This window comes from Pochonia chlamydosporia, chromosome 5 (genome assembly GCF_001653235.2).
Source record: "Pochonia chlamydosporia 170 chromosome 5, whole genome shotgun sequence".
Taxonomy (NCBI): Eukaryota; Fungi; Ascomycota; class Sordariomycetes; order Hypocreales; family Clavicipitaceae; genus Pochonia; species Pochonia chlamydosporia.
Window position 1 is genome coordinate 4,346,425 of NC_035794.1, and position 27,663 is coordinate 4,374,087.

Genomic DNA, 27,663 nt, shown 5'->3' on the forward strand with positions numbered 1-27,663 from the left:
AAATACACATTCCACACCGTGGTGGCCAGTATTGACACATCGCTCGCCGGGACAGTCCCGTTTTCCATCGTCAACAACGTTCGATGTCTGAAATCTTGTACCCTTGGGCCAAAGACGGTCCTCCGAATATACCATCACCCGAATCCTTGGCCTTATTCTCGATCTACATTGATTGCTTTAGACTTAGAATGTAGTACTAAACGAGAATCCTTTTCTAGGCACGAGAAACAGTCAGGCCCAACCCCACATAGTCATTATCTCCTTCATTCCAACGCAATAAACCGCTCAGTGCAATCCTCCATATGATAAGAGAGTTGTTTCCGGAAATAGCACAGCGCTGCAACCGAGATATGTCCCACATTCGACGAGTCAGGGTTGGTTCATCAAGTAGTACTCGAAATCTTGCCACCAACCGAATCTATCTACATAGCCTATACACAGAGCAACATACATTTTGGTGGTTGGCCTCTATCAGGCCACTTCTCAGGACCTGTCAATCACTCCAGTTCATTCAGTTCGGTGGAACAGTTCTATCTACACTTGTCACAGCGGCTGCACACTCTATGGCGCCGAGGGCAAGAACATTGGAATCCTGTTGGCACAGCATGAATCGTACCTGCAGAGTGTTGATAGCCCAGTCTTGAAATTCCTTGTTGTTGTAGAGGCCGGCCAGGCCCATGATCTTCCCATGCCGACGGCACGCGGCACTCACCACTTCAAGAGCTGACCGAAATCGCTTTGACTCGAAATTCCCAGGCAGTCCCATATCTGTGGACAAGTCGATACATCCAACGAGGAGGACATCCACGCCTTCTACAGCCGCAATGGAATCGATATTTTCGATGCTGTCGGCCGCCTCAACCATGACCACCACCGACGATGCCCTTGTATCACAAGACTCAACGATCATGTGTAATGGTGTCACCTGTAAACCCAGAACTGGTTGTTGGCCCCACATAGACCTTCGTCCTTTTGGCGGGAACTTGCAAGAATCTACTGCATTCCTTGCGTCCGAGGCTGTGTGGATGTGTGGAAATATGATGCCCATGGCGCCTCCATCAAGCACCTGCTGAACAAACCCCATACCGCACTGATATGGTACGCGGGTGAAAGGCGTCACGCCGCTGAGCAGCCCAGCGCATGCAATTGCGCTTGCGTCTGCGAGTGAGAGTGTAGAGTGCTCCAAGTCGATAAACAAGGCGTCGAAGCCAGCGTTCTTCGCAAGTTGAACGACAAGCGGATTCGTAACTAGTCGAACGCCAAGCGCCTGTGGCAATAATCAGCATTTGTCTCGCGCGGCACGGTGCCGCACAGAGTGAACCATGTTGGGCAAGGAATGAGTTCTGGCCGTTGAATCACGTATCCAACGAGAATACCATTTGACATACCTTGCACAGTCGGCCAGACGCAGCCTTGCTAGCCAAGACATTGTTGTACGCCGTCATCCTCGAGAGTAGGTATAACCAGAAGAGATTGTTGAGAAAGGATTCAAATTAGGAAGATAGTGGATAGAGGTCGGCTGCCTTATATGGCGCTCAAACGTTAGTTTTTGCTGCTTCATACAACGTCACAAGTAGCCTGCCGGTGAGTCGAGCACGTAGCAGCATCAACTTCTCTCAGAAATGGTGGCTTCCACCGAATTACTCCGTAGATTAGCGGTACGGTGCAGTTACAAGTAGCATGCCACCGAATTCTCGCACATGGAGTAGCCCAACCCAAAAACAAAACCTGCTTCCATTTGTACCATAGAAAAAGGCTTGGAAAATATTCTACTCTATGCCATAGGGTAAGGAAACTCCATTCGACGCAGACAAGGCAATTCACAACAGGCAATATCAGTATCATGATCCATATAGCTAGGCTGTTTCAGATTTATTTGTGGCCCGGCAGTTTCCTCTGTTTCATCATAATGTATAAATCAGTTTCTGCCCGGACACTTTCTTCGCTCGAATGTCCTCAAACCCTTCCAAAGCGCCTGCAAGACCCGTGTCCCTAATCAGTTGTGGGTGCGTACGAATCAACCCGCGGTCTAGAAGTCCCTGTAGAGTTCGATTCCACACTTCACAGAATGCCTTTGCAGTCGGATTAGCCCTGCGACCATGCGGTGCCGGCCAGCCGACAACTTCGCCAATCATCTCCGGGCCAAGAACCCAGTCCGGACGGACAACTGCACGGGTCGCCGCAATGGCTTCACTGTATGGATCGAGAGCCACGTAACGTCCTCCAGATCGGCCAAGCGCTGCGTAGCACAGGCGTGTGGTTTCAGTAGTGGTGATGCAGTCCAGCGCAAAACGTAACCCATTGCGAGTATAGGCTCGAATGTCATCTGCGGCAGTTGGTGATGCATGATTGAAAACGACATCGACTCCATAAGACCGGACCAGGTCAAAATTACGCTCAGAACAGGTTGCCACAACGCTAAAACCTGCCATCTTCAGCAGTTGGATAGCACATGTGCCCGTTGAACTCGATCCTCCACTGACCAGAACCGTCGTCCGTTTGCCGGCAGCTCCCCCAAAGTTGTTGATATTGATCTTCGGCCCTGGCAGCACTGGTGGCGACACCTCGCTGTTGAGTGGCTCCAAATTTGGTCCTGCTGGGAGACCCATGGTATGAAAGAGCGCCCACGCTACGGTGTACCAGGAGTTTCCGATGCCAGCTGATTGGGCAAAGGTCCAGTCATTGCGCATCTTGAGGACGCATCGAGCTGGTGCGACAGAATGTTGGGCAAATGCGCCAATCTTCGGGCGTAATGGGTTCATGCCCATGATGGCGGCGCTTACACAGTCTCCAGGACGTAATCCCCAGTCTTTCGTAGCTACGGGACCAGCCGCTGTCACAATGCCTGCAAACTCACAGCCAGAGATGGCTCCTGTGGTGTGGTACCCGCCCGTCATCTTGGTGTCGACTGGGTTGAGCGAAATTGCCTTTACCTCAACAGCTACTTGGTCGTCTTCAAGCGGCGCTGGTGGCATTGGCGCGTAGTTTGAGAGAACAATGTCCCCGTCAGAGCCACCAATGAGAGCAGCCTGGGTCTTGCTTGCAACCGTCATGTTGGATGATGTCGTTTTTCGAGATCTGAGGTTGTTGATGTTGTCCCTCGCAGTTTGACCGCCTGCGTACTGGTGTGTATCTTATTTATTTTGACACGAATAACGCTGTACCACGATTATCTGGCGTTTGGATTGTTGAGCTCTCCATCTGATTGTTGCGTTCCGCCAATGTCTCTCTTTTTTTCGCATCTCTTCGTTGTTCATTTGCCGATACCTCAGGGTTGCATACGGCGGAGGGGCAAAACATGGTGGCAGTATCGGCATAGTTCGGAGGAATTCGGCCGACTTGTTCAACTTTGTCGATGTCTGTTCATATTCGTCTCGGCAATTTTGCAAATTTCTGAGCAGGGGGTTACGATGACGATCAACCGCGTGGCCATAATCAGGGTCAATAATCATCCCGCCCCCAACGGAGGAAAATGGACCATGTTGCAGGACACGGTGGGGTATGTTGGAGCGGTTGGATCGTGAGACCCTTGTTGAAAGAACCAGACATTAGTACATATTCGGGATAGACATGTTTCCAAGCATGGCAGGTACCTAACACCACCTACGTAACCAGCTTAAAATGTCAACCTGCATGATGGCCAAGAGCTGGCTGGCTGTGGCAAACTGGAAGTCAACTTCCAATACCGTCCTTCGGATGAGGCCCCGGAGTTGGTCCCAGTCTTGCTCTCTCCCGGTGTCTGTCTGCAAATGAATTAGCTAATCAAGAAAGCCAGATCTCCTCTGTTGACTATGCTGGGTATATGCCGGGAACAATTTCCAGCCGAATGACACAGGGGAGGAAGGTAGAGATGTGAGCCCGACAGCAAAGTATTATCAAATGAAAAAGAAAGAGTTAAAAATGAACCTCTCTAAGCAACAACAACTTCCACCTTGAAGCAAGCTTGGATGTTCAATTCTAGGTGAATGTAATTAACCCCTTAAGTGGAATGAACAGCATTGGTATACTCCATAGATACGTCGGAGACACACCGACTCCTGGTGCTGTAGCACACAGAGCGTAGCATTGTCTATGCCGCCTAACATCTCCACAGTCCTCGATCATCACAAGATGTCGTTGATGACGTGGTAGCAAGACTACCTCGGGACAGTGCAACTGAGACACGTGTCGCCAAATAGGATTGGTTAAAATCCAAGAGGACGAAATTAGAATGAAGATCAAATAATAACAAATGTCCCGCAAATTTCAAAGAAATTCATACATCAGTTGCTAAAATCCCATTCTTTCCCGCAAGAGTTCCTTTACTGACTGTACTTTTGCGCCTAGGCCTGCGCAACTATCGTGGAGGTCACCAGCTCCTTGGATGGCCTCCTGTGTTAGTAATCCTACCACGAGATTGCGTGCCACTGATCCTCCACGACCCAACTGTCCCTCTATTTCGCGAAGTGCTCCCAGAAGCATGCACATTGCCGTATGAATCCTGCCAAGATCGGGCGTTGTGCTGGTACTGGGGAGTTCACCGAGCTGAAGTGTTGGACTTGTATTGGGGCCAATAATGACGCCGCTTTGGTAAGAAGTCGTATCCCCCCCATGAGATACACGGCTGAGGTGCGCCTGAAAGTGGCTAAGAACAATATCATAGATGCGCATTAGCCACATATATCCTCCTAGAACCAAGAGTGTTGATGCTGTATCGACTGTACCAACGGAGGTGACTGTGGCCTCGTGCCCATGTGACCGTGGTTCTCCTTGCCCGCCGGCGTCTGCGACTTGATTTCTAGAGGCTATTGATGTCCTTATAGTCACGCTGGCTCGATTCAGGACTGGTCCAGCGACGACGCCAAATTCTTGGGAGAGGTGAAGTATAGTGCCGACTGGATAGTCGTCCATGCTTCGAGTGTAATCGTTCTGCCAGGGACCTTGCTCAAGGGTCTTCAGGCGTTGTTGAATGTCGGCAATCAAAGAGAGGAGCCGTTGCACAGGAGTCCAGCTACCTATCTCAGAGCTGTCACCAGGAGTGACGGGAACTCCAGTGGCTACTGTTAGAGTTGGCAGAAGCGATGGCGGAGGGGTCCAGGCAGCTGGATCCAAAGAGTCGGAGGCATCAAACATGTACGTCTCATCCAAGCCGAAGCCATGGTGTAACCACTCTGAATAGTTCCCATTGCTTGGATGCCCCGAAATTTCGTCGGATTCATGCAATGAGCCGACCATGAGACTGTCCCATGGGCCGACCGCATCGGGTCTGGCATCTACGGTCTCTATCGACTGTGGCTCAGACCCCGAGCTTGTCGAGAGATCGCATCCAACGGCCGACATCGACGCCGATGTAGGAGACGGGCTAGGCATCGATGCTGCCGCAGTCGTTGAGACAGTTGGTGTTTGTTTAGCCTGCGCTGGCGGCATCTTTTCATTGCTAGCTCGGGTCGCCCGCCGCCGTCGCCCAAACACACAAGGCACCTTGGCACGAGCACATCGCTCGCATGGCTCCGAGCCATCAGATTCCGGGGGCACAGTGCATTTAAGTTTATGGAGCCGACATCGGTCGCAAGACGACCTAATGGATTGGAGGTTGTTGGTGCCTGTGGTATTTGATGGTGCCATGGGGTTTGTCGTTTGATTCAACTTTGTCAGGCATAGGTAGTTTGAGGAGCAATGCTTCTAGAATGGTTCTGCTTTCGTCTCGCGAATCAAACAAGAAAGCCCATAATGGCATCGCAAGATGAGAGCGGCGACAAAGTTATGTTATTGCTGCAACACGGCATATAAGAATCCCGGTGAGCACACAGCTGAGCTTGCTGACCGGGCGTCCTATCCGAGACGCTCAGACGCAATAGTAGTCGACACATTTGCCCGACTTACTGTTGTCTCTAGCTTACAAACTTTCTGGCCAAGCCGTCTTTCGATACCCTGCAGGATGACTTTCGGGGGTAGTATTGCATGCCAAGATGCGAAGCTGACCATGAGAGACCAGAAGAAACGGGCCATGCCTGCCAACAGCCAAGTCATCATAGTTTAGCGGTTCGTGGAATGAATAGAGTTGTGCCGCCGGCAGGATGACAGGGTTGAAGGTTATCAGCCTCATGTATCTCGAGCGAATGACACCATTTTAACCCCGCCACCCGGAACGCCATGTTACAGAGCGGAGCACTCGGATCGGACTTTGAATTCTCTGCGAATCTTGATTGCCACTTGTTGTCCCAAATCTTGCTGGGAAAGGGTGTTGCATGAAGGAAACGACGAGAAGACGCCACGCAGTGGAACATTGAGCGATCACAACCACATCTCCTATGTCCGGGGCTAGTAGCGAGGTGCTGTCTTTCGTGTTTATCCCGGCTTATGCAAACTTTACAACATTATGAGGTCTTTTTCACCCATGCCATAACGGGTTATGTGGCGACTACCACAAAGGGGTAACACTGTGGTCTACCCAGATTCCTGGTAGCGCATCGCTTTTGGTGGTGCGCGGGTGTAGGTAAACCCTTGTACTGACTACTGGGAAGAAAACTAGAGGTGTGATCTTGGAGTTTGTTGTAGTCGGAACGAGCTGGCCCCGGAGTTTAGTGTCTTTGCGCGGCCATCGGGACAGTAGAGCAGCACGCATTCTATTATGAGCGAGTTGAAGGAGTACTTTTGCACGCGATATTAGATGTCTAGTCCGAAGCCGAACTCAAGCTCCAGAGCCTGCCACGAAGCATACCCTGGTGAGGTCGCAGGCGGCTACGAGCAGATGTGCTAGTCTCATGGCTTAATTGCAGCATACGTTGCACCATTTGTTCCCTTACCTTGGGGGTCGAGGGCCTGGTCAAGTACTTTGTTCTGTTGGGTAGCTCCGCGGGTTCTGTCTCACAGAGTAGCCAACTCTCAATGTAGCTGAATTCACGAGGGATATGTTATCTGGTCATAATCTATCGTGATTCCGCCAAACGTGTCTTATAATTGATCTTGGGTGTTACACGTCAGTCAGTTGTGGCTTTTTTTAGGGAACATTTGAGGTCTTCGATGTTCTAGTTGTCCGCCTTAAGGCGTTGTCTTAATGATGCAATGTTCTTTATGAACTGAATCATCCGCCTTTGTCTCGAACCTCTGTGCGGGTGATAGTGATTTGTTTGGCATCTTCTGTCCGGTTTATTAGTCGTAAAATGCAAGCTTCCTTTCGTGCATCTTGTCTAAAGTTGTGATCAGTCGTTTATAACCTGCAGCCATCAACCTCATCTCGAACTGTGCCTAAAACGGCCTCGACTTTGAACGGGACGTGCCAGCGGGTATCATCTCCAGGCTTGATGGGAAAACTGCCTCAGCGCACAACACCAGAACAAAATTCGAGCCAAGTTCCTATTGCCACAGGCTACAGGAGAAGAGCGGCAGAATCACGACGTGGTACTACATGCTGTTTAACTTTGGATGGCGTTATAGCATTCGGACTGTAGATTTATTAACAGAACTTGAAGGCGGACTATTTCGTCTTTTATAGCTTAAACTCTCGCTTGACTATCCTCGTATTCGTGCTAGGTCCCAGATAATTCTGTCGGGTCTTCGTACAACCCGGACTGGTAGCCTGTGCCAATCGTGGCAAGTTAGCAAGGCGTTTAATTAGCCCTGTGTATAACTTTGCAATTAAATTTGTCTTAAATAGTCTCATAAGGGCTATTGACCCCTCGGCAGAACAATAGCTATAACGATGTAGAGCTATTCTATCGGCCGTACACCTCTGTTAGAAAACTACTTAGCTGATTATCCGTTCGATAATAATATCTCACTGCAAGTTTCCATTTATCCTGTATTGCTTAATTGCGCCTTGCCTTAAGAGGAAAGTTACATGTGGCAAAATAGGTAAAAGGTATCGTATATTTCTAATTCTAAACGTGATTCGAGGAATACTAAAGAATAATTCTGCCGTCGTAGCTAGGAAGATAAAGTGTCTCTAGGGTGTGTCTACGACAAAATAGCCTATTTAGCGAAGCACAAAAAGCATAGAAAAGATAGTTTATAAATTTCAGGCAGTATTACTATTATTTATTGTAGTACATAACAATTTAGTAAACTCACTGCGGTAGCTTGAGGTAAAACGAATACTATGTATTATCTTTCCTAACTTTAGCTATTATTATACTGTGAAGCGCATTTCCCCTTTTATATCTGTAACCTCAAGTCTGTGTCTTAATATGTGTATATCTTAAAACCCAGCGCAAGCAAACTCCTTTTGAGAGGATGATGACCGTGTGTCTTGGGCAGCATCTATGTCACTAGGTGTTGCAGATTCTCTAGTTATCTCCGACCGTGTTATACTTGTCTCTCGTTGCTGTGGTACATGCTCACTATCTGTTATTACGACGATTTCTGTTGTCTTAATAACAGAGTTGTTTGTTTTGCTAAGGTCAGGGACAGCGGCTACATCTCCAACTCTTCCAGCATATATATAGGCTTTCTGTCCACAGTGTCGCTGATCTCCAGCATTCTGTCCCGTCGCTGTGTGGGTAATAATGCTCCCCAATTGTGTCGTGCAGTTATTATCGTTGCTGTATTGGTTCCAGGCATTGTTTCGAGGTTGAACAACCTCAACCAGGCGGTTAAGGATGTTAAACTCAAGTTTGAGCTTGATGCTGTAGGCAGCGCCCTTGTATGCCGTTTGGACATTGTAAAGGTTGCAGAACTCCAATGTAATAATAGTAACATCGAGTACGACAATAAGAATATTAGAGCTTAAAAGGTGTCTCATCATCTTTTGATTTGAGTTCCCGCTGTTAATATTTCGAACTCGCAGAATTTTTATCGTCTCATAAATGTATAACCCAGAAAGCACAACTTCTTGAAGAAAGAAGAGCGTAACTTGCACTTTTTCGTAGATATTATATATGCCGAGAAATGGGGAAGGATTGTCGGAGTTAGCCCCATAGATAAGCACTGTAGTAGGAACGTGACCGATAATTGCGTTGGTAATAATCATGATTACAACAGCTCGAAGTCGATTTTGGTTGCGAACTATAATATGCAATCTGGAGTAAAGCACAACAGACTGCCCCGTAACCATAGGATACCAGCCAAGCATAATTAATGTAGTGCTTATGTAAGAGTTTGTAACAATCTTGAAATCTCGAAGAAGGAAGCCAATTTGGTGCACCGCAATACCTACGGTAGCAAATATAAAGCTCCAAAAATAAAGTCCGCTGCGTTTCTTAAATGTTGTAATAATAATAAACACAAGTTCGATAGAATTGTATATAGCGATTGCCAGAAAGCTGCCTATGGCAATAGCGGTACCATATGGGACCTCAGGGTCCTTAGACATGCTGTCGCTTGGAGCCATCGTGAGAGTTTTTCTTTAGAAAGTAAGACTTGCAACGCCTAAGCAATTCGAAATAAAAATGATAAGCGAAATGCACTTTAAATAAGGGCAAGTTACATTTAGTTTGTACCCTGCGTTACAGGCAACTTAATAAGTTTTCCGTTAAACATTAGATTCTTAGGCTTCCGCACGGACTTTCGTCGTTCAGCAAGACAATATGGCGCTAAATCGGCTGCATCTCCTTCTAATAAAAGCATGGGGATGATTGTAATATTGACCAAAACATTTCCCCTAGCGCCCACATTGTACTTGGGCCAGCAGCAGGCCGTAGGCTACCAGGGTAATAGCAAGCAAGGCCGGGAGGTTGTAACAGCAATAGTCTGAACAATTACAATACGCCTGGTGGCTCAAACTGTGGCGGCAGCCATAGCACAGAGATTCTAAATTCATGAGACGTTGAGTATTACAAATGACAACCACAAGTCATTGTATACTTGACATGTGTTGTCAACTTACATGCTGGAACTACCAGTCGTTTAGCCCCTGACTAGTGATTTAATTGTTGCCAATAAAGAGGCTTATGCCGCTGCACCCCGCATCGTGACGAACGCCTCTGAAGACTGTCGCGTCTCATGGCTAATCTGAATCACCCAATGTTCCCTGTTACGTTACCAGTCGCAAACAAAAGAGAACGCCACAGGAACGCCACTATTACTCTGCATAGAACCATATATTTGTATTCCTCTCGCTACGTACGACAATTGACACGCTCCTAGTATAGACGCTCCATGCACAGTGCTTCGTTTGCTAGGGTTACAACTTTTCCCGGTTGCTTTCTCTACACGGGTAGTATAGTGTGGCTCGATAAAACAGACCAACATTTCTTTCGGGGCCGTAGGCTAACATCTGCATCACAAAGTTGGCCAGGATACAATGCTGCACACTTTTGAAAGAGACCAACGATCAAAGCTAGTTGACAGCGAACGCCACCGGGCATGACACCACAATTCAGACGATCAGACAACAATAAGTCACTAGGCAATGCTTCCGTTGTGGACCGCCAATATGTAAAGATCCATGTCCTTATCGGAAAGGTTGTTGAGTCAGGAACCTTGTTATTCGTCGCCAGAATGCGCGGTTGGAGTGTGGCGTGCCGCGAACTTACATTACCATTACTCGACTATTCTCAATTTAGCCAGCGACAGCCGAAAAGGTTGGAGGAATATCATTTGCTCAGTGTCAAGCCCAACAGTGAAGGTATCGGCGTGACAGCTCAGCCCAACCCCCTAACACCTTGACTTGTACCTACCAATAGCTCCAGTTGTGATGGCTTTTTAAATGGTGTGGCCTCAATACCACATGTGTGCTAATAAGGCAGCAAAAAATATTTCAAATTCGACCTGCTAGCGCAGTCTTGGAGCAAGCAAAGCTTCTGGCTCACAGCACTGGAGGCCAAGTCTATGATCATAGAAGCATAAAACAAAACAATCGTGCGGTATGTCAGCTACAGAATCGTCTCCGCCGAACATCTCTAAAACCATGTTGTCGACTGTGTGTCTCCTGTCTTTACTGGAAAAAAAAAAATATACACAATGCCTTATACGCTCCGTCCTGAGATCTTGAGAGACACATGGTTAGCGAGTCCTGTATCGGCGACCGTGAATAGTTGATTTCCACTTCGTCAAGGCTGCTTACCCTGGGGACCTACAGAACGGAAGCGGTCAAAGCCTCCATGCCGAAGTAATATTCAATGCCCAACTGCTTCATATGGCCAATCGTGTCCTGCTTTTCGGAGAGCATCAAGGTGGTTGCTATCTCTCCCATGGCCCCTGCCAGCAAACTTATCAGCCATAGCCGGGTTCCATTTGATGCCAACGGGTGTTCCAAACACTGCCGATTAGTCAGCCCATCTGACAAACCCGCCGCAGCGACCTCAAACAAGCTGAACCCCTTCATATTTAAGTGCTAGCCGTCATCAGCCTCAATAGCGTGCCAGTTCGCTGCTTTCAGTAACGAGTCCTCCTCCACCAAACCCGGGCAGCTACCCTCATAATTAGAGAAGATTTCTGACGATAGATGATTCTTAGACGATTCAACTTCATTGTCAATTACGTACTATGAGAGAAGTATTGGAATCCGTTCCCTGGAGAATCCTGCAAATGGTCTTTGATACGTAGGTCGCAAGCAACGTCTGAGAGACCTATTGGTTTCTTTAACCGTCCATCAAGCATTCCCGGAAGAAACCAACTCGATTCTCATCAACGAATATCTGTGGGTCAATCATACGTAGCTCACAGCATCCCACCATACAATAATTGATCCCTTGCTCCCCCTAGGCCCCATTATCTGGATTTAGGACCATTTCGTTGATCAAGTTGCACCGATCCTGCAAGACCTTGGGGAGCGTCGTCTCGTCAAACTCGGAGCTAACATTGTACATTTGCTTCCCGTTGCCATACGTTGGCCAGTCCATCTCCCGCCCTTGCACAAAATTGAGCAGCTTTGCCTGGTACTCGTGTGCCAGCTTTGGATCGTCAACTGGCGTCAACTCCTGGTTCACGTAAAAGTAATCTGGACACATTTTCCTGTTAGCATGCGGGGGATTATCGCCTTGGCCACTAAACTTGAAAACTCACACAGCACATCCTGCCCGTGGACCGCCGGCGGAAACGAATTGATGAAAAGCTTGGTCCGCCCTGGAATTGCATTCGCCAGGTTATATATCTGGCACGCAAACACCACATCCGTCACCCAGTCCCACGCAAGCTGCTCGGGCACCCGAGGGTGGTACTGCGCTTGTATCTTGGCAACTGTCTCGTTGCTAGCCGAGGGCAGTATGCGCCGCACAATGTTAGGGAAGTTGGCGGGCATGTCGTTGTCGCTCGAAGTCGTCATCCCTTCGTTGGCCATGCTGCCCGCCGCAACTCGTGTCAGACCCTTATTGGCTTTACCGTCCAACAGCACCTGCAGCGGTATATCGGGGAAGTCTTTCCCATCGGGTGCGAGGCCAAAGCCGATACCAGGGCCAAAGTTGCCGCCGCCGCCCATGGCTGGCATGTCGTTTATGACAATGTGGTTGACTCTCTTGAGTTCCTCTTCAGACAAACGACGAAGACAGTCGATGGACGAGCAGTGTGCTGTTTTGAGCACAGTATTGAGGACTTCTCTTTGCCGGGACGCCACTTCTCGCCGTGGAGGTGCAGCTGGTGATGCGAGAAACATTTGCTGGAACGGCAGCTTGGCTTCACCTCCGCCTAATGTGCTCAAGTAATACAAGATCCCGGCGCCCGCGCTCTCGCCCATGGCAGTAATACGCGATGCGTCTCCGCCAAATTCGTGAATGTACTTGCTTGTCCACTCTGCTGCGGCGAGGCAGTCAAATAGCCCAATGTTGGCGTCCATGTCTTGGTCTTGGCTGTACATGAATCCGCTCACACCGAGTCTGCCGCCAAAGTTTAAAGTCAGCAATGCTCGTGTCCACTCGCCAGGTTATCGTGCTTTTTAACAAACCTGTAATTATTTGCAACAAAGATGAATTTGTCTTTACCCATAATGTGCATCTGATCAAAAATGCCCATCGGATTCGAAAGAAACTCCTTGGACCCGAACGCATATGCACTGCCGACAAACCAGTGTAAAACCGGCACACCATCATCGGGCTTCACCCCCTCCGGTACAAATACATCCAGAAACAGGCAATCCTCAGTCCCATACGTAGTACCGTTTCCTGGGAACGGCACCTGCCACGGCGCGGTGGAGATGCAGGTGCTATTCTGGAGTCGATTATGACCATCTTGGATTCCATGCTGGTAGGGCACGTCGGTATCAGGCTTACGGAAGCGCTTATCCGCCACGGGAGCGTTCCCGAAGCGGATGTTCTTATAGATGGATACCCGCTGGCCGGAGGCCGTGGTGTTAATGTACGTTGGAACGTGTTTGGCGTAGCCTAGGTCCACAAGCCCAGGCGGATTATGAGGTGAGCATGACGATGATGATGGTGGTGCTTCTGGGGAGGGAACAGCGTAGTTGAAGAGGAGTTGGGTCACTGCGAAGGCCTTTTTCATTTTGAAGGTGATACGCGCTTTTGCCACCACGGTATTGTGATCAGTGTGGATGTTGTGTCAGTGTGCTCATGGTGAAGTCAACGTGGCGGTCGATGGTACTTTTATAATGAATTGGTCTGGTTTTCGTAATTGCGAATTAGTGGTCTCATTTTGGAAAACGTCCCTTTACCTTCAAGAATGAGCGGTTTTGCTCTTTGCATATACATTTAGGCGTGTTGTCCTGGCCAAGCATCGTGCTCATGACGCAACACAAGATGGGCTACGTCCGCGGTTAGCTTAGGCACCGGACATTGAATTATGCTGAGCGTCTTTCGTATAGCTGACTTTTAGCAGTGTTAAGCTAGGTTTCAGGACGATCATGTTGGCATTATGCAGTGATGAGCTTCTAGGGCGACCCGACTGTTGCCCCAGAAAGGAAAACGTCCGCATGTGACAAACCCGGAAAAGGCCATGGGAGAAAACTCATCTTTTTGGTACGTTTTAATTGGTACCTGTGAAATTAGAACAAAAAGCGTACCTGGTCAGGCAGGCGATTACGCGAACCTTGTTAAACGCTTGCCGTAGACATCAATGATCTGACGACTGCGTTTCCAAAAAAGGGAAACGACAAGTCTGTGGCGAAGCTGACATGGATTTGGCATTATTGATCTCAAGCTTGGATCCACAGTTTCGGCACCACTAGCTTCTTTCCGTTGTTGTTCGACTTCCAGCTTGCAGCCGCGGACTGACGTTTTCCATACTTGACTTCATTTAAATTTTCGGCTGGGTATTCTACCAGGCGCTGCTCGTAACATGGCAAGCATGGCAAAAGCCAAGACCAAGCCCGCGTACCAAGTCCTCTCGTTCCGCCAAAACCGAGAAGTTGAGGCTAGATGCTACAAGAAGCGCAAGGCGCACCGAAAGTCAAAGGGTGGCTGTTTTGGTTGCAAAGTCAAGCGGGTCAAAGTACGAAAACCGCGGCAGTAACAAACCAACATTGAACCCGTTTCCGCCTTTTGCCCTTCCGTTACTAATGATGAGATGTATGTAGTGCGATGAGGGCAAGCCATCATGTGGACGATGTTGGCGCTCCTGTGTGCAGTGCAACTATGTCTCCGAAACCACGGAGCTACCACCGTCAACATGCCTCCCCAGGCGCAACGACAATTCCACGACGATGACGACGACGACGACGACGACGGGTCGTTTGTACAGCGAGCCATCTCTTTCTGGCCTCGTTGAAACCATATCCGGCTCACCGTCGCCCATTAGCGGCATCCCGCGCCTCGCGCTGCTAAACCACCTTCGCCATCACTTCGACGGCATCCAGGGTCTAGAGACAGCAGGCGGCAACTTAGGCGCGATTATCAAGCTCGGCATGGCTAGGCCACATCTCCTCGATGCCACGCTGGCCATTGCCGCCTCGCACCTACGGCACTGCTTCCAGCAGCGGCGGTGGCAGCAGCATCAGCAGAAACAGCTACCTATCACTCAGGAGCCTCGCGGAATGGTAGCATCATGCCGCATTGCCGAATGTTTTCAGCAATCCCTAGCCCTTCGCAACTTCCAGCACGCGCTGACGCTTCCCCTGGACCAGCAGGGCTCCGATGCGCTGCTGATTACCTCAATGATGCTAAACCTGCTCACGTTTTCCATGGTGGAGTCCAGAGACGACGAACGCAGCTCGTGGGTGTTTAGCCGCGACCCAGACCGGCTGAACTGGTTCTCTGTAAACATGGGCCTCAAGACGTTGCTGCTGCGCACAAAGGAGTACAGAGACGGCTCGCTTCTGCAGACGGTCTTTGGAGCGTCAGACGATGAAAAGGGTACCTTTCATGGAGAGGAGCAGAGGCCGCTAGATGCTGTCCCAGAGTATTGGATGAAGATGTGCGGACTGTCTGCGAAAGATGACACCGTTGACGACGTGTTTTATGAACCGCTTCGCATTTTAGCCGTGGTGCGAGACCTGCCCGTTTCTCACGAGGCTATCTGGCTGTACTTGAATTTCTTCGGCAAGCTTGATGTTGAGTTTCGTGATTTGCTGGGGGACGAGGATGAGCGTGCCATGTGGGTGTTTGGGTATTGGCTTGGCTTACTGTGTCGCTTTGAACATGTGTGGTGGTTCCGTACGCGGGCTGCTAATGATTACCGTGCAATTTGTACATGGCTAGATCAGCGGCGTGTGAGGCAGAGAGTGGGCGAGGAAGGATTGATGTGGGCTGCACTCATGGATGATTTGGAGTCGGCACATGTACGGCCTTGTGGTTCTAGAGAGTGGGAGAGTTTTCCTTGACACATGGAGATTTATGTCAACATTAAATCCAGTCTGGTCAATTTGTCGCCCCGTTTCCACACACGGAGTTTGGCCTGCAACATGTCATTGTCTGCAGCCTCCTGAAATACATCGCGGTCAAGCCAAGGGTGAATAGATCTCCAGATGTCGTCAAACCCAAATACTGGACTCTCTCAAGGGCCGTACCATTTTCCAACAAGGTCAACGCTTGCACATGGGAGCAGCGACGCAGCTGAATGGCTGTTGCCAAACAAGTCTAGGGCAGTCTGCCACTTGTCCTGAGTCTCATCATCAGTAAACACCAGACGCTAATCGAATTAATCTGTGGAGAGGGCGGGATGTCAGCAGGCTTCGACAATGCCAGGGGATCATTCGTGGGGTGAAACTATACCAGATGCGTTCGGGCCGAACCAGTCTGACTAGGATCATCGACAGGAGGCATGAGTCTCCTCCAAGAACACGACACACCTCTCTGAACATTTCTTTACGATAGCAAGTCCATGTCTATGTATGAGTGGTGATAGCATTCTAAGGAAGATGTGCATAATGTAGAAGAAACTCCGGCTGCGCCAGATGGTGCTTCTCACATGAACAGCTTTGCTTTGTCCTTATCGCCTTTAGAGCACAATCATATCTCCCGCAGCGTTAAAGTTTTCAAAAAAGTCTGCGGACAGGGCAGTCCAAGCTTCGGGGCTAATATCCATGCCCAAAAATGGATCCTAGTAGACAAGCCTCAGCAACAAGGCCCTAACCCTAAGAGTAAAACGAGAAGTGGGAAGGGGAAACATCAAATACCTCGGGTATCGCGGTGCAGGTGTCTGCAGGACTATTCGCGTGGGTGGTTTCTCTTGTAGGGACATGCATCTGGGCACTGGCCCTTTTCATGGCCCTGCCAGCCAAGGCAACAGCTTCCCGGGGAAACCGAAACGAGACTTGTGACGATGTCAATTGGTGAATGTGCCCAAAGTGACCGGAACCAATGTCCAGAAAAGACAGGTCAGATGTCGTGGTGGCCTGTGCGGGGTGATTCAGAATATAAATGAAGAGGTTGATAATGGCAAGCATGGGCTAATAGAACGCGACTCTGCATAAACGCGTTAGACGAGACTCATTTACGGTGCCTGGAGGGTGTGTACTTGCGGTTGTGGTGATCCAATATCGGGCGCCCAGTGTTTGAGTGATGCGAGAATTTGGCGGGCTGCCTCTGCAACACGGCTCGAGTTTTGCATGACGGGATCGCGGAGCGCATTGTTATTCACATCGACGTTGAGTATTCCTGAGCTGATCCACGGGTAGTGGAAGTTGGCGTGCAAGGCAATCACGCTGCCATGGTAGGCTCTGTGCAGACTATGATGTTTTATCAAAGAAAATAACCGCTAGGTCATTTAGCAAAAGGGAACGCTCCGCTGATGCAGAGAGATAGTACAGGCTATATTCCGTTGACATGTTTGCTTTGACTCGGTGAGGGCCGGTAAGATGCAATAGGGCATCGGCATCCAACGACAGATGATCTGGGAGACAGAGTCGCCGCTCCGTGAGCTTGGTTTCAAACTCCTCGATTTCTCGAAGCAGATCGTCTGCAGATTGGTTGAGCGACTGGGGAGATAATAGGCGTTTCATCATCTGAGAGCAAATTTGAGCGTGTCTGATGTAAGCGGTGCATATGGATATGTCAAGAGTGCTACCAGCTGGGATGCTGATGGGAATTTCACAACTAATGTCTTCATCGTCCAGCATCTGCAAAAAAACGCGTCAACAACTCGTCCTCCGCCAAGGCGATGATGATGCAGCAACAGGCTAATACTTACAGAGGGACGACCGCAGCGCATAGCCAGGTATTTGTCGTAGCAATACAAAGCCCAAAAGGTCCAATTGCGATGCAAAACTTCATCGTCGGGTAGGTTCCAGGCTTTTGATGGCTGCCTGTGCAGGCCCCTGGATTGTGCGAGTCGAACCGCGGCCGCACACAACATGTACTCGACAGCTGGACTTCCCAGAAGCTCTGCGTATGAAGTCTGTCGCTCATCAGCAAGTACTCCAGTGGTCTACATGCAGCTATGCAAAACAGGGGATCTCACCATGGCCATCAATGCCCGAACAGCGCCGAGGCCAGTTGGCATGAAAATCAAATTGGTGTAAACAGACAAAGCGTTCAAAAAGAATTGCAAAGACTGTTTTCGGATCTCCATGAAGTCTTTGGTCCCGTCCCTCGCTGCAGAGGCCCGACAGCCTACTGCGTACACGGCATTTCGCATCGCGTACGAGGCAGCGTCGTCATCTTGGGTGTCCAGCCCTTGATAGTGGCGACGCAAGTGATGTTCAAATTGTGGCCGATATACAACACCAAATATACTGTCGTGGGAATACTAAAAATAACCTTTGGCCATTGGTCAGCTCCGCGTAGAGCAAGGCTCGTTATGTGAAAATACTGGGATGCACCTGTTGCGTATTGCCAAGCCTCGTCAAAGTCTGGCTCTGGGCCAGCTTTTTGGATCGGACACTGAGAGAGGCTGAGATGTTTGGTCCAGTCAGCTGTTAGACCTCGAGCAACATCGCCAAACCCAGATGATTTTGTCTTTACAGAGACCCATCGTATGCCCGGCTCGGAGCATATGGAGAGCCAGGATCCGGGGCCTAGAACAGGTCAGTGTGTAATTGGGTAGAGGCTCAAAGGACTATATGACAAACCGTGGTGCTCCCAGTTGATCTGCAACCATAATATAAGCCATCAGCTAGGAAGATGACGGAGCATGGCTCCCAGAGTTGATACTCACATTCTTCAGGTCTATTGTAGCTTCCTCGCGATCCACATCGACTATCCTGGGAGTCACAATATCCTGAGCGCGTGGCTGCGGGACGTACTCTGGAGCAACACCAGTCCGAAAGAGCACCACGTCAGTTGGCGACGAAGTGCTTGGGTGAACTGGCTCAAGGACTGTGGTGGCACCGGTGGCATCAGACCTTGGACCTGCTTTAGTTGGAGTTGGCCGCCGTGCATCTGGCCGCGGAAGCATGTCAACAGGCCTCATGATGGCGTTTCGAACAACGATGCTGCCACTGTCCTCTCCAGGAGGACCGTTTTCTCCTTCATGAACGAAATGAAACTGCTTGGTCGAGGCTGTCGAGGTTGTCGAGTTTGCGCGACTCCCGAGAGAAGGCAGGCGCCTGATGCTGTGCTCCTTGCGCTTCCTGCGAGATCTGGTGAGATATATGCATTGCTTGTGGCGGTCCTAGTCCCGTCAGATGGTGTTTTGTGCGAACAGACATTCGACATACATGACAATTGCCACAGGGCATAGAAACATCACCTGCAGAAGAGGACTTAGTCGTCGATGGCTACACGTGGAATACTCGGAACCACGTACACTTGACCTTTTTTTTTCCTGCAGTGACTGCAGGCTTTCGACAAGGTAGCCAGCTCGCCGTATTGCGACATGGCCCATTTCTCGGCGTCGAGATGAGGTCTGGTTAAAGTATGGAGGAATCTGAGGCGTGCGGCATAGGAGAAGAGTGCATGTGAGGGTCTCTGGAGCCAAATAGCTCCAAATGTCCGACCAGACACCTGAAGCAGACAAGATTGACGTCTCCAGCGCTGGAGTAGGGGCCTAACACAACAAGTCAGTCGTCCCCTACATGTAACCACTAGACCATAGCCATGTTGAGTCTGGTCGGGTCTGGTATTTCCCTTTTAGCTGGCCCGCCATCTGAAGACATCTGGACCAACACTGAACGGTTCCCTGCATTTCCTGGTGCAATAGTACTGGGGTTCTAGTGGAAGCAAATTCGGCGGTTCGGGCATTTCAACAACGCCATTTCACAGCCCCAGCAGGTGGCGTCAACCAAACGGCACGGGGTCAACTGGTTGGAAGCTTGAGAACAAAGATACAGGTTTGGAGTTCTGTGGCACTTGGACTTTGGAGTGTAGGACAATCGGAAGTTCGGTAAGGACCTGGCCAGAGCCACAGGCGCAAACCAAGATTGGGCTCTGTGTCTTGTTATGCTCTGAATGTGAGGCATTGGTAAGCCAGTCACCCCGAGAAGGACTATGCTAACCCGGAGTAGTAAGTGCTCTGGAGGTTGGATTACGACTGGGCTCGGCTCGAGATCTAAATATGCCCAACTTGCTGGACATGAGAACATTTTATGTTGGAGATTACCACGTGTCTAGTGCCTAATGTCGCACAGACAAATTGGATTCTTAAGAAGGACATCTAGTCAGTCTTGAGGCTCAAGTCACCTCCCCATTCCCTCAGAGCCTTGCCGTACACTTGCAAGATAGTGACAATCGGAAACACGGCAGCACAAACAGCTGCCTGTGTTCCAAAAGCTGCTTCTGCGCCCACGCGGCTGACCCATTCGACTTGAAAGTAGCTGATGATGAAGCCGCCCGCCGTGCGCGAAAAGTTCACCTACATAGCAAGTTCTCCGTTCGCCCGCGGATAGCAGTTCAACAAGTAAACGTTGAGGCTGGCCGAGTTGACAATCCAGCCAAACGTGTAGAACCCCCACCCCAAAGCCACCCACATGTAGTGATATGAGCGCTGCAGGGAGAAACCCACGAGGACCAGGCCTGCAAGCATAAGGGTATGGCAAGCCAGGTAATGAGCAGCCGAGATTCAGGAGCGAATTGACCCTCGTTGCGCCGCATATGAAACCGAGCCAGCATGTCATGTAGCCAGTGACCTATTGTGTAGGCGAGGACTGCAGCTACGATCGGGGCAAAGAACATGAACACTGATGGCGTTGGTTATATTAGCGCTGAACAACCGTGGAACGGGAGAAGAGACAGTACCATGATGAGAGCCATGACATACCAATCTGTTTCGGCCCAAAACCATATAAGCTGGTCAGAAATATAGGAAGCGTGGCGTTGATCGCAACGAGCCAGGCGAAGACGCAAACGTAGTAAAAATTAGCCAGGAGAACCACAGGCCTTGTTAGAACTTTGAAAGATCTCATAACAGCCTCTGAAAACGAATTACGATATTTTCGCGAATGCCACTGTTCAACGCCAACTAAGCGTAGCCACCGAGGTTGTCGGACGGGTTGCATGTCAGTGGGAATGTCTCGATTATAATACGTTTCTTCACCAAATAGAATTACACCTATCAAGGCAACTCCCGTCAAGATGGAGTAAATCCAAAACGGCCACCTCCATGATAGACTGATGGACATGAAGGACGCCAGTAGAGGACCCAAGAAGGGCGAGAGAATCACGCAAGACTGCCACAGGTTGGTTTTGCTTCTGAAACAAACTGTTAATATGGTCTTCTTCTTTTCCCTGCTGGAATCTGCTTACGCCTGCCTGTGAAAAAATAATAGATCCTTGATAAACATGAGGCCGCCCTGTCAAAGTGCCATCAGTCCAGACTGATCGAGACTCGAGGTACGGATTGGGGCCTGCTTACGCCTTGAGCAGCTCCCGCGAAAAACCCATTCATGACGCGTGGTACGAAGAATCCCATAAAGCCACGGGTGGCTACGTCGGCAATGGATGTGACAAAAGCAGCGAGCATGAACCAGAACAGCACAAGAAGACGGCCAAAGTATGCAGAGAGCATGACGGCCACAACACCTCCATCGCCAACCATGAACTGATTTCCTGACTGCGAGTGGTTCACAACGTCGGGTGTGATTCCATATTCTCTGTGTCGCCGTAAGTAGGAAGCCCGAACCCAATTCAGCAATCAACTCACTCTGCTTGGGCTGCAAGTGTCGCAGCACCAGTCACGCTGCCGTAGTCTGGCAGAAACGAACATGCAATGACCACTCCCAATATCAGGTTCTTCTTGGCAGATGGCCATTTCAGAGGGTCATCGGGGCTTTCAGAAGGCTGCGGTACCAGTTCCACATGCTCATCTGGTGTCAGTTTCACACCATTAGAAATGACCGATGTCGGGTTTTGTTCCAGGTCATTGTTGGCTGCCAGAGGCTTTTCGGTGCCATTTTCGAGTTGATTCTGCACTGCCGACGAGCTTATCGTGTTGACCTTTGGGACACGCTTTCCAGTTTGATTGCTTGGGAGTCCGGAATCGTAGACAACATATTTGACATACAACTGCCACTCACATTTGGTGCACTTATATAGAGACTTCTGCCTGTGTTTAGCCTGGACCCTGGAACGCAACCTCGAACAGCTTAGACTTTATGCATTTATTCTCTACATGTTGTACCAGAAGGGCAAGGAAATCTGCAAGCAAGCTTTCGTGGTCCAGCGTTCCGCCGTAAGTAAATCGTCCAGTGTCCTGACCTAAGCGACTATGTGCTGATTAAGTCGAAGCTGATGATGCTCGTTACCTACGGAAATTCCGCCATATCTCTTGATATTGATTTCACACCTAGTGATGTTCTGGCTATTATATCCCTGGTGGGCAGTGAAATTAAGCATGCAAGGCGGCTCACGCATGATTTTTGGTTTCATATGCTATTAACTTTAGTATGGAGTTACCTTTGGGAAGGACGCGAACCTCTCAGAAATTGGAAGATACAGTGAAACACCTCAAGCAAGTCTGGGGGTCAATTAGCGACTTCTTTTCAGAGCATTTTTAGGCGCTGGCGGACCGTCGCGACAGAGTGAGCACATATAACCACGTAGGCCTTATGTCACATTTCCTCAGAACCTTGCTAATGTTTTTGAACTCCAATATAGGCACTGCAGCGCGTTGCAATTCGTAATGGTCAATACATCCGGACAAACACGATCGAAATGTGCTGACTCGCGGAACAAAGTCAACGAGACTCTGAGCAAGTCCGAACGCTTGCAGACATATCGAGACAGGATACCACAGATATTAAGCGACTAGCAAACTTGACAATAATCTATCCCCCGGCTACATTCGTCGCGGTAAGTTGCTGTGGGTAGCTTCTAAACATTACCATGCTGACCTTATCTTTAGACATTGTTTGGGATGCCGTTCTTCGACATAGACGATAACTTGGCCTTTAAAGCCATTAACCGCATTTAGATTTTCGTCGTTCCGGCACTTTGTCTAACTGCTCTCACGATAAGTGTTGCAGTACTCTGGGATCGCCTCCTTGCTCTTACGAATCCTTTTACTTCCCAAGACATCAATAGAGATGAAGAAGAGAAAGCCACTCCCAGCGGAGCACAAGCTTTGCTAGAGCCAAGCACCAGATCTGCACCGAATCTAGCGGATTTCATTAATGGATTAAGGGACAATGGCGGAAATTATGGCGGCCAGACTGATCAGGATGATGAGAACAATGGCAGCGATGAAATCGATGAAAACAATGAAGGATGACTTGAGGACCGTTGCAAGCATGAACGGCCCGAGTACCGTAACGGGATCTAGCTTTCGTTTCGGACCTATTTACAAGTTACATCATGTTTTGTATTAATAGAAGGTTATGCTCGAAATATGTAGTGCTTTCCTGCTGTCTCTTTTGCTCCGTTGTTATACCTTAACCAACATTGATCCTAATAACGCCGCTTTGTCCATCCTTCACTCTAATCAGAGCACATATAATACATTTATGACCGTGCTGAACACCGATAAAGCATTAGCGAGATCCAACCCTACACAACAACATAAAATAAATTAATAAGATTATAAATTAATAATTACGCAACCTATCGTGAATTTAAATAACCCCGGTGTATCTAACACAGTCTAACGCCCCTTGACGTCACTTCGCGCTACATCTAATATAACAGGGACTCTGTGTCTGTATTTGCGTCTGCAGTGCTTTATAGCTCTAGAGTTTACTGTGTTATGTGCTCACGTCTGCAGATATTTTATACTCTTGACACGGTTTAGCTTATATTAATAGGATACTGGGTAGAAAAGCTTAGGATGCCTAAGCTAGTAGTGGACTGACATTGAGACGCTAGCACCAGAGACCCAATCAACTAAATCAACTACACGGCATCTGTCAATTTAGAGTAAGTGTAGATTAGTAATGAAACTTTGAATGTAGTGTATCAACGGACACCTCAAATGTAGTTGATTTAAGTGTAGTTGACTTCAGTGGATGGAGGTTTGTGGCGGCATCATCCAGAGTCGCGGCGTAGTGGGGCAGCGCATGATGGCACTAAGTTAACGCGTCTACACGTCCACGCGCTTGCTCATACCTCTTTCCTCTTCATCTTGGTTTTCGTGCAATATAGTGGCATTATCTCTTGAGTTGATCTCATCGCGCCCGTGTCAGGGTTGGCCACAGTGACGCTAACCATCCCCTCGCATTAAAAAGTGTCAGAGACGACATATTCTAACAAATACCTCCCTCTTAGAAGGAGGTGATGTCCACTTTTGCTGGCTGGTACAACAAGTAGGGCTTCCCGAGGCTCCTCTGGTGCGAATCTACCTTCGGCTGCTCCCGTCCCCTTCCCTTCATTCACTCTTGTAGCACTCGAATCGCCTCTTCAATGGCCAGCTGTTTTCGCCGCGGCAGCGAGCCACGATAGCTCCCGTCTTCTGAACTCATCATCATTAAGATGGATGCCCTCGAGCTCTTTCTTCTCCTCTATGATCGAGAGAAATAACGGATCTAGGTCGTTGATAATGCCTGCCCGAAACCACGACCTCAATACCTGACACATCCCAACTGTTTGCGCCTGAAGATTGCACCGTTGGGGAACAACCATCTGCCCTGCTGCCGAGAACATCCTCTCACATTCTGCAGACATTGATTGTATTGTGACAAAGTCGAGGGCCATTCGGGAGAGACGAGGGTATTGCAGGCGCTTCTCATGCCAATACGCTATCGGATCTCGCACAGTCTTGTCGGTGCTCTCATGGCTCGATTGCCATCGTTCGTATTCGTCGCCAATCGTGTCGTCGTCCAGTAGAGGCTCTGTCTGTATGGAGTCGATACGGGACTGTTCGCAATGCTCTTCGAAGGCATTGTAGTATTGCTTCTGTCGTTTTGCAACAGGCTCGTCATTTGAGGCCACCACAATATGGAAATCTCGATAGGACTCGTCCCACACTTCTTGAACTATCCTTTTTGCAGATCTGATCCAGTCGGGCTTATGTACCCAGGCCTGCTCGAACCATCCCCATCTGTATGCCGGGTGGAGTGCGAGGGCGGTATAATATATCGGTGTTGTGTCGAGAATAGTGTAATACTTGTCTAATTTCTCCCAGGCCATATTTATGCCGATCCTGAACTGTTCGGGGTCAGGAAAATCTTTTGCCATCGCCTTATATTTTTCGAGCTTGCCAAGCAGGAATTCAAACCCATTGATCACATCCCAAACGTTCCCATATGAACCAGTATAACCCCTCTTGCGTTTCCTGATTAAACCGTCGCCTTCTAGAGTCTTGACTGCATCTTCATAGTATCCAAGGATCGTCGCGAAGTGTTGAAGTACAGACCAATCGTTGGCCGTAAGTTGGTTCTCGTCTCTAAGGATTCGAGGCCGGACAGCCGACTTTTTCAACTGGCCAGTTCTTTTTGATGTATTCTCCTCCTCCCATTGGATTCGGAACTTCGCGACTAGCAGTTCGAAGTACCTTCGAAGTCTCAAGGCGCGGCGGATCATATAGAGCTGGGAAAGCCAGCGCGTATCGTTATCTAGCACTACCGAGACGGGGCTTTTTGACCGTATTTTCGGATCGTCCGACATGGATATGTCGTACTCTTGAAGTTCTTTCAACAGGTATGTCAGTCTGTCCGATCGATCAACATCCACGACGAAATTATGGAGCTTCCCAACCGGCCCTTTCTGTCGCCAAAGTTCGTATTCGGCTTCAGACAGCGCTTCTGCACCAGAAAGTTGTTCTTCGAACGCGTCTGTATCCTTCCCGAACAGTAGTGCCTTCGCAGACAGATTGACTATATGGCCGAAGCAGCGGCCTCGCCTTCGAGCGCCATTGAAGCCGAGCTTTTTGCCAATAGCCTCAAGTGCTGTGTCGTTGTTCTCGGCATTGTCAAGGGTAAAATACCCAATATTCTCCTCGATGCCAAAAGCCTCGATGGTATAAAGGACTTCTGTTGCAATGTTGTTCCCCGAATGTCTGCGGACTTCGGGGACCCCCAGAGCGACCTTGTGGGGCTTGCTATTCTCGTCCCTGAAGAAGCACACGATACCGTATAACGAGTGTCGATTCCGCGCCCTCCATCCGTCAAAGCTGACGTGTATTAAGCCGGGGCTCTTTCGCAGGGCTTCAATGACGCGCGCCTTGTGCTTTTTAAATTCGGAGTTGATGAGCGCGCGAACTGTGGTATCAGAGATGTTGGCGTTCGTGATCTTGACTGCAGGGTTAAGGTATTCGAAGATATCCCGGAGTCTCTCATGTTCAACAACACTAAAGGGCTGATTCGTGTCGACTATCCACTCGATCAGGAGACGTTGAAAGTGATTTCGATTAAATCCGCGTATCATAGAGTTGGCAATCGCCTGTTCTCGAGGTCTTAAAGGGTCGAGCTTCCATATATCCACAATCGATCTTGGCCTCTTGCTCCCTGGCTTCTCCTCGGCTTTCTTTTGCAAGCCGGACTTTGTCTTGTTATCTGGTGCAGATATTCCGTGATCCTTGTATAAGTGATTCAGCGCATTCTGAAGGCCAATAGCAACGAAATTCTTAGGTCTGGGGTCGTTCTTCTGAATACACGGCTTGCAGACCCATCTGCGCTCGTCGTCATGTTGTATGTCGTATCCATATTCCCAAGCCCATGAGTAGTTGTCTTTGCTTCTTTCTGACCATACCCAACCCGGAAAATGTCCCCAAAGACGCGTATCGTACTTATCAGGAGTGGGCAATGTCGTCGGCGGCGGGGAGAACGGCGTCAATGAGCTCTCGGCAGAAGAAGCAGGCGTGGAAGGCACTGGGAGTTCGAAGTCAATTGGGACATCATCGATAGAAATTGGGGACGATTCTAGGAATTCCGAAGCGCTCATGGTCATAGTAAACATAAAGACATAATGTGAAAGTGTCACGGACTAACTCGTTGCCGTGCACCTGGGTTGATGGCAATGCTGATAACGCCACCAAATGAGGGTCTCACAACCAGCCCCTGAGCATTGACTGCCCAGTTAACCACCATAGTAGAGAGTCCACCCCTCGAGAACGTCTGCTCTCTCTTTTTTGTTAGCTGAATGAGCCGCGTGTCCCCTTACGGAACTTACTGGGGCCGACCGGCGACCCCTTACAGAAAAGAAGCGATGATACTTGTTGTAGATGGCCAGAAATAGGTGTTATGTGATGATCAAGCAGGTGCTAGCTAGCAGGAAGATATTTCAATAAACTAGGCATCAGCCATCGTTCCGCTACACGGCATTCAAAACATGGCAATACGGTTCCAAGATGGGTAAAAAGATGCCGAAGTCAATCAACCAAGGATCAACAGACGCACGACGCAGTAGCGGAGGCTCTACCTTAAGGCACTTTGGTTAGAATACAAATTACGGATGTAGAATAGGGGGAGGAAGCTGACTTGTCGTCTCGCCCGCAGCCGAACCTACCCTGAAGCTAAGTTCGAGATCAAATGTGCAGCCCTTTAACCATCAACAGTTACACTGAAATCAACTAAATCCACGTACACGAGAGGCCCAAATTTAGTTTAATTGATTAGTCAGGATTGTCCTGATTTAGTTGATTTAGTTGAGTGTAATACACTAAGTTGATCAACCAGTGTAAGTCGTGTAGTTGATTGGGTCTCTGGCTAGCACAGACTGGTACTGTACCTTGTCTACCAATCCTCTAGTCTGCTTGATAGCATGTTTTGCAACGTTTAGCCACCTAATATGGTGAATTTTGGGATAATTGTAACTTAGACGCATTTATTTTCCACCGCTAAAATTGCCCCGACTTTGTGTGAATCATGTACGAAGACATTTTTAGGCAGATGAGTCCCACCAGGTATATAAAGGTATGAGAGCTGTCAGCTAGAATTGAACAGAAATAAGTTCAATCGCAACACAATGGATGCCAGTCGTCCTTCCCGTTCTTCCTGTTGAATCCAAGCACCGCCGCCCTTTCTCCTGCTAAGGGGAAACTTCCTTCCATGGGATTGCGCAAGGCTTGTCTTGGTGATTTGCCTTTAACATATCGCGTCCAATCTGCAACACTACACTA

General features: G+C 49.1%; 6 protein-coding genes across 6 annotated transcripts; 1 reads left to right on the forward strand and 5 right to left on the reverse strand.

Annotated features, from left to right (window-relative positions):
• Positions 1-1,904: 1,904 nt before the first annotated feature.
• VFPPC_10859 (zinc-binding dehydrogenase family oxidoreductase) lies at positions 1,905-3,452 on the reverse strand (the record flags this gene model as incomplete). The annotated part of the gene is made up of 2 exons (XM_018289162.1): positions 1,905-3,133; positions 3,179-3,452. The coding sequence occupies 2 exons, from the start codon at positions 3,450-3,452 to the stop codon at positions 1,905-1,907; spliced, it is 1,503 nt and encodes a 500-aa protein (XP_018142851.1).
• An 817-nt stretch (positions 3,453-4,269) lies between these two features.
• VFPPC_10860 (fungal zn(2)-Cys(6) binuclear cluster domain-containing protein) lies at positions 4,270-5,604 on the reverse strand (the record flags this gene model as incomplete). Its single annotated transcript, XM_018289163.1, has 1 exon — positions 4,270-5,604. The coding sequence occupies one exon, from the start codon at positions 5,602-5,604 to the stop codon at positions 4,270-4,272; it is 1,335 nt and encodes a 444-aa protein (XP_018142852.1).
• A 6,014-nt stretch (positions 5,605-11,618) lies between these two features.
• On the reverse strand, positions 11,619-13,350 carry VFPPC_10862 (lipase; the record flags this gene model as incomplete). The annotated part of the gene is made up of 3 exons (XM_018289165.1): positions 11,619-11,857; positions 11,923-12,728; positions 12,797-13,350. The coding sequence occupies 3 exons, from the start codon at positions 13,348-13,350 to the stop codon at positions 11,619-11,621; spliced, it is 1,599 nt and encodes a 532-aa protein (XP_018142854.1).
• An 801-nt stretch (positions 13,351-14,151) lies between these two features.
• Positions 14,152-15,622, forward strand: VFPPC_10863 (C6 transcription factor; the record flags this gene model as incomplete). The annotated part of the gene is made up of 2 exons (XM_018289166.1): positions 14,152-14,295; positions 14,381-15,622. 2 exons carry the CDS (start codon positions 14,152-14,154, stop codon positions 15,620-15,622), a joined length of 1,386 nt encoding a protein of 461 aa, XP_018142855.1.
• Positions 15,623-16,239: 617 nt separating this feature from the next.
• Positions 16,240-22,028, reverse strand: VFPPC_16357 (major facilitator superfamily protein; the record flags this gene model as incomplete). Its single annotated transcript, XM_022429012.1, has 15 exons — positions 16,240-16,341; positions 16,418-16,690; positions 16,759-16,969; positions 17,049-17,359; positions 17,431-17,637; positions 17,701-17,974; positions 18,052-18,256; positions 18,311-18,329; positions 18,397-18,811; positions 20,182-20,356; positions 20,437-20,867; positions 20,922-20,968; positions 21,031-21,268; positions 21,319-21,716; positions 21,924-22,028. 15 exons carry the CDS (start codon positions 22,026-22,028, stop codon positions 16,240-16,242), a joined length of 3,411 nt encoding a protein of 1,136 aa, XP_022284340.1.
• Positions 22,029-24,005: 1,977 nt separating this feature from the next.
• Positions 24,006-26,486, reverse strand: VFPPC_17899 (restless-like transposase; the record flags this gene model as incomplete). Its single annotated transcript, XM_022429572.1, has 1 exon — positions 24,006-26,486. The coding sequence occupies one exon, from the start codon at positions 26,484-26,486 to the stop codon at positions 24,006-24,008; it is 2,481 nt and encodes an 826-aa protein (XP_022285374.1).
• Positions 26,487-27,663: the final 1,177 nt, after the last annotated feature.